Source organism: Sinocyclocheilus rhinocerous, unplaced genomic scaffold (assembly GCF_001515625.1).
Source record: "Sinocyclocheilus rhinocerous isolate Xijiao unplaced genomic scaffold, SAMN03320098_v1.1 scaffold853, whole genome shotgun sequence".
Taxonomy (NCBI): domain Eukaryota; kingdom Metazoa; phylum Chordata; class Actinopteri; order Cypriniformes; family Cyprinidae; genus Sinocyclocheilus; species Sinocyclocheilus rhinocerous.
Genome location: NW_015627738.1, coordinates 159,922 through 178,463, shown reverse-complemented (window position 1 = coordinate 178,463; position 18,542 = coordinate 159,922). Strand labels below are relative to the sequence as shown.

The window sequence follows — 18,542 nt, the reverse complement described above, 5'->3', positions numbered from 1 at the left end:
AATGGAACAGTTTTTTTTAGTCAGAATAAGCTACACTGTGAAGCTCAGCTTTATGCTGATAGTCAAAAGTCTGGCTTCGCAAGACCAGAATAAAGAGCCGACAGAAGCAGTGAGATGGAAACTGTATGTAACAGAAGAACGAACAAATACAAATTGATTCATCATGTAATAAGAGTGATTCTGCATGAAGAAATTAGTAGATTTCAATATTCCCGACTATAAAACGGTTTTCAAATGCCAATGTGGTTTGTGTTGACATCATCATCTTATCGTTTTGACATTCCGTTCCTTTTAAAGCGACTGACTGTGTCACTGCCTCAGTGTAACGGTCGATTATAGCTCCAGTCCACGGCAGCGGCGAAACCCGATCCAATCTGTGCCACAGTCACCTGCCAGCAAAATACTCCCTCCATACTTCAGCACAGATCCAATTATCAGATTGGCCCCCAGCACAGAAAGAGCTGACCACACGCTTATCTGAAACACCTAATGGCTTCCAATCAAATGTTTAATTCAAACAGCAGCTTTATTGCATGGTACCTTTCCACATTATCCAGGTTCCCGGCCACTCCGAGTCCTCCGATGGTGTAAAGCTTGCCGTCGTACACCACGCTGTTGTGCCGGCACCGCGGGACTGTCATCCGAGACACCAGATTCCAATTATCCAGCAGGGACATGTAGCACCACACGTCTGCCAGCGTGACTCCAGACTCAATGCCTCCTAAAGAGGGTGCAAGCCCAAACAAATGAGTGCTGAAGTCTCCATTTACACCCTCCAACATCACACCTCCATTAAAACACAGCTGATGAAAAGACAGAAACACATAAAACAACACGAGCATCTCCCTCTCTCTCAGGGATTCAGCTTTAGCTGCTTCCAGAAACATGTATCAGCGTCCATTTTAGTTTACTTTAGAGAGACTAATATTTATAAATCTAATTATATAAGAAATCTCCATGAATGTAATATTTTTATATAAATATAATATGTATATTATATAAACAAATCTTATTTTATAAAAATATATACAATTTATTTTATTTATTTTACATTTAAATAAAAATGGTATATTATATAAGCAAATCAATACATCTTCACATCTTTTATACAACTCTTTATATATTTTTCTCTGCATTCATTTCAGATTTTCTTTTTTTTTTTAAATTCTGTTCACATTTTCTGTGGTGTGACATGCTAAAAACTTGGTTAACAGTATTTTACTATTTCTTTTAAAGTTATTCATGTGGATTTTGTGAGCTCATATTAATTGAAAGACTGCATGGAATATTTGTCACATGCCAGGATAATTTAAAATAAATTACAGAAGAAAAATGCAATTTAAAAATATATAACAGCAACTAAGACATACACTTTCCTTTTTACGATTATAATAAATGAAATCTAAAAATCATGATGTCCATGGATGTGTTATGCACTACTCATATACAGTTTTCACTAACAAATTGCCACTGCAGCTTTAGAAGCGTCGTCTTTAATGTGCTATTGATTTTATCCTACTTGATTTGTGGGATATTTAACATCATAATTTGACACACAGCCAGTCGTAAAGACAGAGATGAGGAACAGCCTTCTGCCTTCCCATCATCCCTCAGAGCGTGAGCTGCTAAATATAAAAGCAGACACCTGCGGGTGGCCACCAAACTGCAAGTGACACACTGTCGGCTTGATTACCTGACAGGTAGATATTATCCCCCGCCGATATGACGGAGAAGAACTCGCGGTTGTAGAAAGGCAGGCTGGCCAGGGGGTACCACTTGTTGTTCTGAGGGTTGAAGCAAGTGACGGCTGTCAGCGAGCGCTGGTTCATGCCGATGACCTGCCGCCCACCCACTAGCACGATCACCTCAGCGACACCTGCGGAGACGCACGGAGAAACAAACACCTTGACATTCACAGAAATAACCTGCTCAAAGCAACACATCGGACCAGATTACACTGCGAGATGGACTGAGCTGCTCTGTTACTGGTGCAAGCTGGGTGTTTGTGAGGGTTATAATGGGTGACCAGGCAAAACCAGCTGATACTGTCACCGTATTTACACTAGCAGTCAAAAGATTGAATAATAATAAAGATTTTTTTTTTATATTTTTGAAAGAAGACATAAAAATAGGGTCAGTAAGGCTGCATTTATTTAATCAAAAATACAGTAAAAACAGTAAAATTGTGAAATATTATTATTTCACAATTATTATTATTACAATTTAAAATTGCCGTTTTCTATGTGAATACATGTTAAAATGTAATTTATTTCTGAGAGTCAAAGCTGAATTTTCAGCATCATTACTCCAGTCTTCAGTGTCACATGATCCTTCAGAAATCATTCTAATATGCTGCTTTGCTGCTCAAGAAACATTTCTGATTATAATCCATGTTAAAAACATTTGTGATGCTTCATATTTTTGTGGAAACCAAATATATGAAGGGATTATAGAAAGCTCAATAGAAATCTTTTGTAACATTATAAATGTAATTACTGTCACTTTTGATCAATTTAAAGGAATAGTTCACCCAAAAATGAAAATTCGGTTATTAATTACTCACCCTCATGATGTTCCAAACCCGTAAGACCTGCGTTCATCTTTGGAACACAAATTAAGATATTTTTGATGGAATCTGAAATCTCTCTGACCCTCCCATAGGATCCTTGCACGATCAAGGTCCAGAAACGTAGCAAGGAGATCGGTAAAATAATCCATGTGACATCAGGGGGTCAACCGTAATTTTACGAAGCTACGAGAATACTTTTTGTGCGCAAAAGAAAAAAAAATAACGACTTTATTCAAATTCGTCTCCTCCACGTCACTCTATAGCGCCATTTTGGAGAATATCCACTGAACGTAAACCGTTCAGATATAAACCGTTGGCGTTTGCTGTTCTGTGTCAGCTGCGCCACGCGGATACGTTTTCTACGTTGTACGTACGCTTTGATTTGAACGAAAACAACGTATCATCCGCGTGGCGCAGCTGACACAGCAAACGCCAACGGTTTATATCTGAACAGTTTACGTTCAGTGGATATTCTCCAAAATGGCACTAGGGTGATGTGGAGGAGACGAATTTGAATAAAGTCGTTATTTTTTTTCTTTTGCGCAAAAAAAGTATTCTCGTAGCTTCGTAAAATTACGGTTGAACCCCTGATGTCACATGGATTATTTTACCGATCTCCTTGCTACGTTTCTGGACCTTGATCTTGTAAGGATCCTTGCTGTCTATGGGAGGGTCAGAGAGCTCTCGGGATCAGGCCCGTAGCCAGCTATGAGGTCACCGAGGTCCGGACCTCGGTACATTTTTCATGTTCAAAAATAAAATTTGTTCTCTGAATGACTAATTTGCTGTTAAACTCTTCATATGAATGTCGGCATGTATAATTCAGTTTAATTCCGTATGTTTAGCGTCTGTGGTATAAAAATGATCGCTGTGAGACGCTGGTGGAGTGAACGAGGCTTGAGAGAGTTGTGAGTGAGGGCGCGGGCGCAGCCTTCGTGTTGCCAGATCCAGCTATTATAAGTGTTTTTTTTACTTGTCTTTTCCACTTAATTTGACACTTTAGAAAGTTAATAAAGTAGGAAGTTGCGGTTTAGGGTCAGCGATATCTTTATCTTATCTAATTTGCAAAAGATTTGAAATAATTTCGGTTTATTTTTATTTATTTATTTATAGGTTGTTGTTTATTTTGATAGCAATATCTGGCAACATTGCATCGTCGGCACTTAAACTGGCAGTAACCAAAAAAGTCCATGGACAGGTTATTGCTGACAAGATACGACATTCGGTAAGGGCAAAGCAAAAAATAAATAAATAAATAAATAAATCATTATATTATCTGTCAGAAATGTTATCAACGCTGTCCAAATCTGTAGCATTTAACACTAGTGCAGAGATCTGTAGAACAAGTAGGTTACAGAATGAAACGAAATACGAAAACACTAGACATGAAGAAGTCTATGCTAAGTCATTCAGTATAGTAGTTAGACAAAGTTATCAGCTATATAATGGTTATAAATAAAAACTATAACAGCAATATGTATGGTTGCATGAATAATAAACAACTGATAAAATTATCCACCCCATAAATATAGTAAAGTATTAACAAATTGTTGCAATAAATAGGGTATGATTTAAAAATGATCATCCCTCCAAAACAGAGAAAACATCTTTTTACAAACATCTACATTTCGGTCTCTTTTAAAGTGTTAATAGTGTATATAATTAGTTGTATTTATAGGGGTTATTATAGCACAATTATATAATAAGGGGGTTATTATAGAAACCCCCTGAACCTCACTAATTTTCAAAGCCTGGCTACGGCCATGCTCGGGATGCATCAAAAATATCTTAATTTGTGTTCCGAAGATGTATTTATAGGGGTTATTATAGCACAATTCTATAATAAGGGGGTTATTATAGAAACCCCCTGAACCTCACTAATTTTCAAAGCCTGGCTACGGCCATGCTCGGGATGCATCAAAAATCTCTTAATTTGTGTTCCGAAGATGAACGGGAGGTCTTACGGGTTTGGAACGACATGAGGGTGAGTAATTAATGACAGAATTTTTTTTTTTGGGTGAACTAACCCTTTAATGCGTCCTTGCTGAATTAAAGTAATAATTTCCTTCTTTAATTTATATAAATCTTACTTACCCCAAACTTATGGAAGTGTATCATAGTTTCCACAAAAATATGAAGCAGGACAACTGTTCTCAACATTAATAATAATTCTTTACCAGCGAAACAGCATATTAGAATGATTTCTGAAGGATCATGTGACACTTAAGACTGGCGCATTCAGTATAGTAGTTACATTTTCACAAATCATGCTATATAAACATTCATAAGAGCACTAGACAAAGTTATCAGCTATATAATGATTATAAATAAAAACTATAACAGCAATATGTATGGTTACATGAATAATAAACAACTGATAAAATGATCCACCCCATAAATATAGTAAAGTATTAACAAATTTTGATGCAATAAATAGGGTATGATTTAAAAATGATCATCCCTCCAAAACAGAGAAAACATCTTTTTACAAACATCTACATTTCGGTCTCTTTTAAAGTGTTAATAGTGTATATAATTAGTTGTATTTATAGGGGTTATTATAGCACAATTCTATAATAAGGGGGTTATTATAGAAACCCCCTGAACCTCACTAATTTTCAAAGCCTGGCTACGGCCATGCTCGGGATGCATCAAAAATATCTTAATTTGTGTTCCGAAGATGAACGGGAGGTCTTACGGGTTTGGAACGACATGAGGGTGAGTAATTAATGACAGAATTTTTATTTTTGGGTGAACTAACCCTTTAATGCGTCCTTGCTGAATTAAAGTAATAATTTCCTTCTTTAATTTATATAAATCTTACTTACACCAAACTTATGGCAGTGTATCATAGTTTCCACAAAAATATGAAGCAGGACAACTGTTCTCAACATTAATAATAATTCTTTACCAGCGAAACAGCATATTAGAATGATTTCTGAAGGATCATGTGACACTTAAGACTGGCGTAATGATGCTGAAAATTCAGCTTTGCATCTCAGAAATAAATTACATTTTAAAATATATTCATATAGAACACAGGTATTTTAAATTGTAATAATATTTCACAATAATACTGATTTTACTGTATTTTTGAGAAGAGACTAATTTCAAAAACATTAAACTTACACTTTTGACCGGTACTGTATGTGCAAGGGTTTATGTACAAGCCCATGTGATGAATAACTGGAGCTTAATGCAGTAAATATGAAGCAGACAGAAGTGAACTGTGTACTTTTTGACATGCAAGTTCAACAACCAAACAATGCATTTAATAGAGAAGTTTTTGTTCAGAGCGAAATTATCTACAAACAGAAGTTGTTTTCTGATCAATTATGAATGTGTTTTCCTCTCTACAGTGCATGAAGTATCTACGCCGACTGCTTATGCCACATCACGGGCCTTTCATTCTGTAATTCATTTTATTCTGACACAGAAACACAAAAAAGACAAAAGAAAATGGAAAAAGGAATATCACAAAGAGGTAGCGAGAAAACATTTCATAAGAAAAAGGGATATAACAAGAAAAAAATAATAGCCTCTGAGTCAAAAACATGACAATTTTGTGGAGATAACATATGTTCCCTGCTAAAAATGAGGCGTAACTCAACACAGACTGACAGAAAATATCCAGAGCGCTATCAGCAAAGTTTGCCCTGACAAAAATATACAAGTATATTTCTATTTAAAGAAAAGTACAGACTCACTGGCATGAAAAAGGCTTCAGGCGCCATTATTCTGTACTAACTGAAAGTACCCAACACGATCTTATCTTCTGAATTAAAATTCATGACATTCATCGTCTTGAAAAATGAATAAATAAAAGAAACAGTGGATCGGGGCAGAAAGGGTCAGGCCTCTGTAACAGCAGAAAATTAAATGTCATTGTTCGCATCTTAAAAAAGTAAAAAAAAAAAAAAACTCTTGCCTTTGATTTCAATGGATCCTGAAATACAAAAATGAATTATCTTGGGGACTTTTATTGTCTCTGTGTAATTTTTTTCAATACAGTGGTTCAATAAAATGAACAAAGACCCATACAGCACACACTGTATAAATCTCTCTGGGGAGATACAGCAACAATGAATTGCAGCTGCTGATAATGTCATTTATTTCAATGTGTCTGTCTGTTTTAGTAGCAGATTTCCTAAAGGAATTATGTACACATGGACAAATGTCTAATTCAAAGATCTAATCTAAATATTTATTATGAATCATAACCAGTTATAATTCGTCATAAATATTTCCCTTTTTGAGTTGAAAAACCCTACACTCGTGAAGCTCTTTTAGAAATAGCTCTTTTAGAAGGAAAAATATTCTTTTAGAGAGCGCTGAAGCGCCCAGGGGAGGTCGCGGCGAGACCGCAGAATGGACGCTGCAACTTGCCGAGGTTTCAGCAGCCTGGATGGCAACCCCCGCTGACACGCCGTAACACCAACGCCAGCTGTTTTCCCAAAGGCGAAACACGCACGCCAACTGTCATTGGCTTGTTTAGTTAACACTCGAAGGTGATTGGGCTCTCGGGCGAGATCCCAATTCGTCAGTCACGACTGACGTAACGTCGAACGTGACTGACTGAAAGGGAACTGTTATATATTTTATACAAATATCTCTTCAATTTAAGAGAAAATTGTTTAATTTTAACTATAGTTTAAAAGTGTAACTGCTAAAAAAAATGACTATATACATTTTTAGCATACAATGTTATTTACATTTTATGTATTTTATTAAGTAGACATCTGTTTTTAATAAATTAGCTTTCTGCAGGCTGTAAAAGAACCAAGCAATGACTGTTGTGAATGCGGCGGAATCTATAACAAGTCTCATTTGCATAGAAAGGAGACATACTTATGCTAAAAATAATGACAATAACAATTTAAATACTCATGACACAGCTCTATACTGGTGCTGCAGTGGATAGCGAATAAGATGCATGTGTGCTGAAACACGCACGCTAATGTGACGCAACCAGCGGCGTGATATTCCTGCTCAAGCTCGGGTTCACAGGCGTTTCCAGAGAAGAAAAAGCATTTGATTGGCACAAACATCTGTTCGTGTGGCAGCTCTTTCAGCCGCACGACTACAGGTTGTGTTCCCACTTCACACCAGTACAGCTTCAGTACAGCTACAGTTATGAGAGCCCCCCTTTTTCCCACAAACAAAATCCCCTTCCCACAAACCCTCACTACATTATAGCAGCAGCATCAATCAAACGCCACGCGACAGCTCTGCTCATGTTCCACCATCAACCGCATCTCAGCGTCCTCCAGCAGGTGCCTGACTGCCTGCAGCAACACTTCTGCTTATACGCGAGTGTAAAAAAGTCCTGACGGTTAGTGTTACCCTTTCATATTTTAATTATCAATAAAGCCGTATTTGATTATCGCGATTCGAAAATCTCAGGGTAATTATTCAGCAAAGTTAGCAACAGTTTCACGAATACGCAACATGCAGGTTTTGTTTCGTGTGAAACCATGACTAAAAACCATGCTGAGAAATAAATTATATGAAAGAATGTGTAAATGAATGAATTCTATGAATGCATAAGTGAGAACCGACTGACTTCAGAAAAGTTTCAATGGCATTTTCTTTTCATCTTTCCTCTGTGCAATGTCTAATGAAGTAGTGTTTATAAGCGCAGCGCTGCTTTGTTCACAGCGGTTACTGTGGAAACAGCTTTATTTCTGCTGTTCCATAGGCGCCACCTGCTGTCAGACAGACATTTTATTCAGTCCGTCTGCTGTTTGTTCAGACTAATGCAAAAATTTGACCACATTTTTGTTGTAAATTGGTAAAACAAGCTAATGTGCAATTGACCCTCGCAAAAACCTGCCCTCCGTAGTTACTGTTGCTATGTCCAACAAGCCATGCGCTCTCACACAACACATCGTGTTCTCACGCAGTAAAAAATAATGAATCATTTTGGTCACTATAATCATTGTATGAAATTTTGGTAACACTTTAGATTAGGGAGCACTATTCACTATTAACTAGTTGCTTGTTAGCATGCATATTACTAGCCTATTGGCTGTTTATTAGTATTTATAAAGCGTATATTAATGCATGATCATATTCTAGATCCCTTAATACTATCCCACTCTTAAACATAACTTACTATATATAAACAGCAAATTAGGATTAGTTTATTGAGGGAAAACTACCTCAAATCTAAAGTGCTGCCGAAATTTACACGAGCGCCTCTCTCATTTCGTGTTAATGCAGGGTGGCTGGGATCGGGACCCGGGGTCCGTGCCCTTCTGCCAGCCTCATGATCTCCCGTGGAGCGCGGGACCCCGCTGCGCTCGGCTCCTTCCTGCTGACTGTGGCATTAGAGACTCAAGCAGCAGGCGGTCCGCCACTGATCGCCCCACCTCTGCCCCGCTCCAGGTCACAGCAATGGATTTTGACATGAAAAGAATTCAAGGAGCTTTCTGGATTTAGATTTTCCCAAAAACCCTCTAGCAACAGGTTTGGGAGCATAAAACAACAGAGAAGGAGAGAAAACGCACCTTCAAACATAATTAGAAAAGGGGCTTTGTAGCATTTAAAGTCAGCATGAAATTAGTACTGAGTCTATTTAATTTCTTAACACATGATCCCTGATTTAAGAAAAATTAAATACAACCTTTCTTCAAAATGCAATTTCTCACATGTAAAATTTAAATTACTTTTCTTTTCGTATGACATTAAAAATCCTTGAATTTTCATGATCCAATAAATCCCAAAGGGATAAAATCAAGCCCCATTCTACATTTTTTTTTTTTTTTTTTTTTTTGTTAAACGTTTTTTTTTAATCCAAAACACACTACTATCAAATTAAGTTTGGGTTTTAAAAGAAGTCTTTTCTGCTCACCAAGGCTGCATCTATTTGATTTTAAAAAACAGTAAAAATAGTAATATTGTGAAATACTATTACAATTTAAAATAGCATTTTTCTATGTGAATAGTTGTAATATGCAATTTATTCCTGTGATGCAAAGCAGAATTTTCAGTCTTCAGTGTACATAACTGCAGCTTCCAAACTCTTAAGAAATGTATTTTGTATTATGTGAGAAAAATGGGCTGTGAATGTTTTCAAGTTTACTTCATAGGAAAGTTTAGTACGCTAATTACCACAGAAAATAATTCAACTGACAAAAGACTTGTGTTCACAGTAAATGCACTAATAATGGAAAGTGTCAGCGCTGTATATAAACATTTAAAATCACACTGTTTCACAATTATAATTGCAGCATTTATAAACTACATGTTAAAGCGTGACAATAACCAGTGTTTTACAGTATGTCATGTCATGACCAAACAACAAAATAAACCTGGTTCTTTCCACTTGGATGGGTGCTGCTGACATAAAACTCCATCCACCTAGTTCTCTAAAGGTGAAGTGCTTTATTTTTGCCATGTTAAAAAACTGCCAAGAACTGCATGTTAAAACAGCCTCGCTGCATAGGATACAGTAATTCAAAATGGCAAAAGGTCACGCTGTTTGAAACCCTTAAAGTTTTTGTCATTTTTCAGTAAAGCTGCGGCTTTCTCACACATTTGGTGTTTTATGTTTTGTTCCATTTTAAAATACTTTCTTGTATCCCGACCTACATGATAAGACATTCAACACATTTTTGGACTCCACTGAAAGGTGTAAACACTGTGGCGCTTTCAAAAAGAACAGTGCTATTCAAAAGCAACAACAAAAGACGAATCAAAACAGATTTCCGTTTCTGACTCTCTTTATACTAACTCTTTATATAATAATGAATGTAGAGAATGTTAAAGCCCTGCGGTTGGCGGTGAACTGGGTCGTCGGGTGTGATAATTTCAGCGCAGCTTGTCTTAAGTACACAAAGGTGAAATTTACCCACTGGCTAAAGCTCAGTAATAAGAGGCGCAGGTGCGCTGACGGCCACGACTGACGCTTGCTTTGGCAACTCTGACAGCGCTGTGGCTCTATTCCAGACGCTCTGTCACACCGCATCAGGACGGATTTCTATCCAGCATATAGAAGCTGCTGCTGCTTCTATATCTGTGCACTGCATTGTTATAAAACAGTCCTGGCTGCTGATTGGTCAACACATGCTAAAATACACAATACAGCATGCAAAAGGAGCCCTAGCGCACAGCATACATAAAGACCAACTACTAACCAGAGTGTACAAGTCACGACCACATCTAATAAAATTTGCCGAGTTAAATAAAGGAATAGTTCACCCAAAAGTGAAGATATCTTAAAGTTTACTCATCCTCAGGCCATCCAAGATGTAGACGAGTTTGTTTCTTCTTCAGATTTGAAGAAATTCAGCATTCCATCACTTGCTCACCTGCAGTGAATGGGTGCCGTCAGAATGAGAGTCCAAACAGCTGATAAAAACATCACAATAATCCACAAGTAATGAACACCACTCCAGGCCAATCAATGTATTGTGAAGCCAAAAGCTGTGTGTTCATAAGAAACAAATCCATCATTAAGTCCATAGTCCATAATATTGCATCCTCCAGTGAAAAAGCCATCTCATCTGAATCTTGAAGTTAAAAACATCTTAATGATGGATTTGTTTCTCACAAACACATAGCTTTTGGCTTCACAATACATTGATTGATGGACTGGAGTGGTGTGGATTACTTGTGGATTATTGTGATGTTTTTATCAGCTGTTTGGACTCTCATTCTGACGGCACCCATTCACTGCAGAGCATCCATTGCTGAGCAAGTGATGGAATGCTGAATTTCTCCAAATCTGTTCCCATGAAGAAACAAACTCACAGAAATGCAGCTCAGAGAAGCACCAGTGTGTGTCTGATCACCACACGGTTCATACTAATCTTGAAGAGACTATAAACCATGCTGAACAATGTACCGGCAGACAGTCGCGGGCGAGTTCTGGGCGTCTGCATCTCTTGGCGGGCGTGTGGCAGCATGTGGTAGCGCTTGGCTTCGTTCACCAGGTCCCTGCAGGCCTCTGAAGATTTGATCAGCTCCTCGTTGTCCACCACGTTCAGCAGGTAGCTGGGATGGATGAACGGAAGCCGTACCACCGCCAACAGCTCAGACACATGCTGGATACAGGACAGACGGAGAGGAAACAGGACAGAAAAAAAGAAATGAGCGGGAAGAGAGAAAGAACGAAAAAAATGTGAGTTAGCTTTGTGCATTACACTCTCTTAATTGTGGTAAATTACCATTATGGATGGCCTCATGCCTTAATGCATTATTATTTTTAATGAATAAATAGATACTGATACACATTATTCGGAGACAAACAACCTCTGCTAACGTCAAACCACACAAACATCAAAACAAGTCTGAATATCAGAGCTGGAAGTTAAACAGGTTCTTTTTTCCATTTTCAGTTGATTTACATTCAACAAACACTGTCAGAAACTGAATAAGTTATACAAGTATGTATAACATGTTTCATACAGAACGGTATTTCAACAGACATACAGTAGTTGTTACCTGTAGCAGAAGAATCGCTTCTCAATATTATTAACTCGTTGTCATCTCTAGGTCACGTACCAAAACCTTCAATTGGGCAGTTATTAAACCTCTTATTAAGTAACCACAATTAGATCCTAGTGAACTGGCAAATTACAGATCCATGTCAAATTATCCGTTTATGTCTAAAATTTTAGATAAGTTGTGTCTGCTCAATTGTGCTCCTTCCAGCAAAAAATTTATAACTATGAAGAATTCCAGTCAGGTTTCAGGCCCCATCATAGCACAAAACTTCACTTGTTAAAATTACAAATGACTTGCTTCTTGCATCAGACCAAAGCCGCATCTCATTGCTAGTTTTACTTGATCTTAGTGCTGCGTTTGACACTTTAGATCATGACATACTCAGAGATCGATTACAAAACTATACAGGTATTCAATGGCAGGCTTTAAGACGATTTAGATTCTACCTGTCTGACTGTTATCACTTTTATTTAAACGAGGAATCATCTCAATTAACGCCAGTAATGTATGGAGTGCCACATGGATCTGTCCTAGGTCCTCTGCTATTTTCAATATACATGTTGACCCTTGGTAATATTATTAGAAAATACGGGATTACTTTCCATTATGCTGGTGAAACTCAACTATATAACAGTGTGTTTTAAAAATGTAAAAGATTGGCTGACCAATCATTTTCTCCTATTAAATTTGGATAAGACAGAGATATTACTTATTGGACCAAAAAACAGTACACAGAATCTCTCAGATTACAATTTGCATCTAGACGGATGCACTGTTACTTCCTCTACAGACAAAAATTTGAATAATCATATTTCACATGTTACAAAAACAGCATTCTTCTATCTTAACATTGCCAAGCTACGGAACATGTTACCTGTTTCTGATGCAGAAAAGCTAGTTCATGCATTCATGACCTCTAGACTGGACTATTGTAATGCACTGCTAGGTGGTTGTCCTGCATCTTCAATAAACAAGTTACAGGTAGTCCAAAATGCAGCGGCTAGAGTCCTTACCAGGTCAAGAAAATATGATCATATTACCCCAATTTTATAATGTCTACACTGGCTACCTATCAAGTTCCGTATCAGTTACAAAATATTTCTACTTACTTATAAGGCCCTAAAAACTCTGGACTTCTGGTAGTACATAGGATAACTGGGGGGCGTTCAGGGGGCTGTCTTGCCGTCAGTCAATCGCTGCATTGCAATCAATTTTGTTTGGTTGGAACAGCAGCTACGCTAATTTTTTTCTTTTCTCTGTTTCTGCCACATTGGCATCCCATGGTAACTAGGAATTACACAAGCTTCAGTCTGGATCCAGCTCTTACAAAGATCTGAGATGACCGGACACCTGAGAAGAGATGTTGCCAACCCCTCAGAGGACCTCAGATGATGCCAACCATGAAACAACATACAGAACTACCACATTTTGCTATAAGTTTGATCGCAAAATGTAATCATTGCCATTAATAGTAAATGTAAAAAAAATAAAATAAAAAAAAACTTTGTCTTTCTCTTTATTTATTCCTTCCCTTTCTAGCTTGTACTTATTTGAACAATGCCTAAAACTTGTTATCTCAAGCACTTCCTGTGTCTGTTTGCCTCTTTAAGAAAAATCGCTTTATGTAGTCCCCAATTGTAAGTCGCTTTGGAAAAAAGCGTCTGCAAAATGACTAAATGTAAATGTAATAGTGTTCACCGTTTGTTTGAATACATAACTGGACTCCTGTGAAATTCAGAACTATCTGGATGATTTTTACTGTACATTTCTGCCATATAGACATCAACTTGACATAAACCCTATTCGCACGGGATTAGTATTATCTGGAGACCTTGTGTGATTTTGAAATTACCCCCCCACATCTGAATTTCGTGTGGTGCATTCGCACGGGATAAGCGAAGCCTGTGATTTTACTCGAATTTACTGACTTGTCTCCCGGATACCCGGATGTCAAGGCTTTGAGAGTCCCGTTCTATGGTCCAGATGGATTTAAAAAAAAAAAATTAATATATTTTCGTGCGCTGTGTCATTTACATTTCACCAGGTTAAAATAATATATCAAGCTTTATGCTTGATTTATTTGTAACACATTAACCTCAAAACCTTTTCAGCTTTCTCTTTCTGCAAATTGTATGAGCGATATGATGACAGCACCCAAAATACTATCAAACACTCCAACGCAGCTCCATTCTTCGCAGAAGATGGATAAAAAGGCGCACAGCAAACAAAAACCTCGAAAAATGATATACGACCCGCCAAATGCTGGCCGAATCACAGAGATGCCGATTCACACGGGACTAATATTATCACAGCACCTCGGTGTTCGGCGAAATATGGTAGGTCATTTGCGGGGGAATTTTTACTTTACAAATTACAGACATGGCCGATTCGCACGGGATTAAGATCACAGACAACCTCCGCAATTATTACAAATGACTGGAGGTCACCAGGTAATACTAATCCCGTGCGAATAGGGCTATAGTCACCACTGATAAGCTTCTCCTAAATATAATGTAGAAACTTTAATTTTCTGTGAAGCTGCTTTGCAACGATTTGTATCGTGAAAATCACCATACAAATAAACGTGAATTGAATTGAACATAGGCAGGCTAAAAGTCATGTTAAAATCATAGAAAAGTTCATTTAAAATGAAATGAAAATGAAAGAAAAATTAGGAGAAAGGCAATTAAATAATTTATGTGTTTAATTAAATTTATATAACATTTGAAATCAAAATTACATCAGATAATAACCTTTAAAATGTATTTTCAATGTATTTACACATTTATAATGATTATATTTTTAATATAAATAAATTAAATATTCATAAAATTAATAAAAATGTATTTATGAAATAAATTAAATTAAACTAATTAATTTAAACTATGAATGAATGAAGGAATGAATGAATGAATAAATGGAATACAAAAATAGAATAATGAACGAATTAATTAAAGAACAAATAAATTATTAAATTAATTACAGAGCAAACAAACAAACAAATAAAGTATATGTGATATGTAGCCATATCCATGCAGCCTGGTAGATCTGTTAAACCCACATAATGCATCTGGTCAACAATCACACCATGATCCCGAGTGTTATCAGAGCTGGTCAATTTTTATTTGTTTGATAACAGGCCGTGTGAACAGCTTGACGTTCCGGTGATCCTTTCCAAACACTGCTTTTTTTGGGCTCGATCAACAGCGGGCTTCCATGGGGAACAATCCCAGCGTGCCAGCGGGAATGTCAACGCAAAAAGACACGGACAACATCTGGTGCGGCTCACCGTCGCTTTCTCACACCGATCCGTTTCAGAAGGACCATTCGTTTCGAACAAACCACATCTGCATGCGAGAGCGTGCAGTATTTCCAACCAGAAAGGTAGAAAGGTCAGAGATTTACTGGCGGCACTGGTGGCATTTTACTAAAGTCCCCAGCGAGACTGGAAAAATCTGCACCGTCACTTTCAAACAGTTTATCAATCTGGCATTTCAGGTGGGGACTCAAAACCAGTCGTGGCATGAGAACGGATCAAATAAATGAAAAGTGGTATCTGAAAAAGGTGTTTCTAGCAATCTAGAGGCAGCATGGCCGCCGAAGAAATCCCTCAGGATTACAACCATTCCCTCCACTGCTCAGGCAATCAAGACTTATCGACTGAATGATCTAGGAATCCAAATGCAGCTCCGCTCACCACTCGCCTGAGCGTATCTGCAATAATGTCATGCCATGAGGGAGCCAGACTATAGCACGCTGAATACCAGATTAAGACAGCACAAACCGCAGCTTTACTGGGCCAAAAGATGAATCCTGAGTAAAAACATAAATGCAAGGTCAGAAAACATGGATGCTTTCAGTGCAAACATATCTGATCTACACTATATGATGTGCTCAAGTGATTCCGGATGGGATAAAATGCATGCATTAGCATCTTTATCACTTCCCGACAATCACGGGAAGATACAACAGAATGTGTGATTCACGCTTTACTTGTGATGGGAAATGCGTTTTTTGTTGTGCAAAACTGTTGCAACGCTTCTAGACCAATCAAATAGGGCTGGGTAAAAAAATATCGATATCTCGATTTTAATCGATTCTCATTTTTACACAACGATATCGATTCTTAAATCCCAAGAATCGATTAGTCTAGCCTGCTTTCAATTAATGGACGGAACATTGAAGCACACCTCCCATCCAATATATCGCAATAAGCATTGTGTTTTGGTACTTTTAATAAGAAACAAAGTCTCAGATTTCAAATTCTGTCCATTGTATTGCAGTATTCAAACAGTAAATGCCATTTTGGCGCTGTTTAATCTGTGACAGATCACTGAAGCACATAGCGCACGTGAACTGATCAGATCTCCTCCACATTAATACCAGTTTCAGCACAAAATAAACATGACTAAACATCCGAAGGTAAATTAAAAGAAAGAGTACAACTTTACAATCCGTATCCTGTCTCATGTAATCGCTCAATTAGTGTTTCAGCCGCGCAAAGACGTCAATATAACGTCTTGTAAACAATGTCACGTAACGTCACATTTACCTCAGAAAAACATATTCAGTGACCATAAACTCATTAGTCAGATAGAAAAGTAAACTGTAAATATATGCACCATATAACATATTCATTATAATTTTTACTGTTCTTCAATGTTTAATTTATGTTTGAATAAATCCATCAAGTTTTTATGACAGCCACCATTTAAAGGTTTATATTTCAAATTTACATAAAAAACAAAAAAACAAAAAACGAATTGAAGTAGAAATATTATTATGTAATTGTAACTTTATAATTTTAAAAACTTCATTAAGTGTAATTTTAACAGTTGTACTACAAATCAGTCAATTTTAAACTTCAATATTATAGTAATGTAGTACCAACTGACTCTCATGTATATTTTACGGCATTAGTTGAGAGATTTTTTTTCCCTGAGAAAATTTGGCATGTGTACCTAATATGTATCCAAAATAATCTATATTGAATCGAATCAAATCGAATTGGTAATTGAATCGAATTGCAAGCTTGTGAATGAGAATCGAACCATGAAATTTGTGTCAAAACCCAGCCCTACAATCAAAACTTTTAACAGATGGATGGATTCATTCTAAGGTTTGGATGGTATTTCAGAGTTGGCGAGACAAAACCGAGCTGCTCTGTACATATATTCACATACCTTCAATACACTGTCACGCAAATGATTTAAAACAAGAAAAGGCTAGTTGGTATATAGCATGTTTCATACAGAATGGCAATAAAATACAAAAATAAAAGTCATGTTAAAATACTAAAATACAAATACAAATACAATTTCAAAATAACTAACTAAATAAAATTGAATGAATGAATGAACAAACGAAATGGCTTGAATCACTGTTGCATCACTTCTAGACCATTCAAACCTCTGGAAATATGGTGCATGATTGCATGCAAATGCATTTTGTTTAAAACAAAGGGTGAATAGCAGATGGATTCATTCTAAAGTTTGGATGCTATTTTAGAGTTGGCAAGACAAAAAAAGAGCTATGAAACATCACACTCTGTATATATTCACATGCATCAAGAGGCATCTGTCAATCTGACACAGTGTTGTGGCACTTCACTGATGCGTCCTCACAGAACAGCTACATTTGAACGCATCAGAACAGACAGCAACGTATTTGATACTCATCAAATTGCTATTGATCTCTGACAAGTAAAAACAGCCACAGGTTTCTGATTCAATACTTTTGACAGATATTCCTATTTACAGGAGGAAGCGACTTCACATCGTCTCTTTCTTTCTCTCTAGCTGATGAAAAGACAAATCACGGCAAGACATAAAAAAATCTGTTCTCTAAAATATAAAAATATCAGTCTGGAATGTTTGACTCTGGTTGGTCAATTCGCTGCATTCTGCAGTCAAGTTTCAGAGGTTCACAGAATCAAAACTTTTAAAGGGGTCATATGATGCTTTTTTAAAGATCATTATTTTGTGTATTTGGTGTAACAGAATATGTTGACATGCTTTAATGTTCAAAAAACACATTATTTTTCAAATACTGTACATTATTGTAGGTCCTCTATGCCCCGCCTCTCTCAAACGCTTCGTTTTCTACAAAGCCCCCTCCTTTGACAAGCGCAGTCCGCTCTGATTGGCCAGCTGACCCAGTGCACTGTGATTGGCCGAACACCACAAGCACCTGTCGGAAATGTAACGCCCCTTACCATAATCACGAGCTTCATCTTTCAAAATAAATGTAAAAACAGAGCCCGAAAGGGGAACAGAGTCACGTGACAGACACAGTGATGAAGCTGGTATGTGTTTGCAGTACACAAGCCACGGTTAAGACAGCTGACTCCACTGTGATGCGACCCTGTCTCTCTCTCTCTCTCTCTCACACACACACACACACACACACACACACAAAACGCGTTACTCAGCGCTGCACAAAACTCCGCATTTGAACAGTCAATAGCAAATACTTAAACTAATAACAAAACAGTAGCTGATTCAGAAGCCAGATTGTCATAGCA

At 37.3% G+C, this 18,542-nt stretch overlaps 1 protein-coding gene across 1 annotated transcript in view; it reads right to left on the bottom strand.

Annotated features, from left to right (window-relative positions):
* Nucleotides 1-18,542, bottom strand: part of LOC107733414 (kelch-like protein 29) — a 148,695-nt gene that overhangs the window by 41,311 nt on the left and 88,842 nt on the right. Inside the window, exons 10-12 of the mRNA XM_016545019.1 lie at nucleotides 11,418-11,616; nucleotides 1,694-1,876; nucleotides 541-721 (exon numbers count right to left, since the gene is read on the bottom strand). Of these exons, the coding sequence (XP_016400505.1) occupies nucleotides 541-721; nucleotides 1,694-1,876; nucleotides 11,418-11,616 (563 nt within the window). The remainder of the gene's footprint in view (nucleotides 1-540; nucleotides 722-1,693; nucleotides 1,877-11,417; nucleotides 11,617-18,542) is intronic.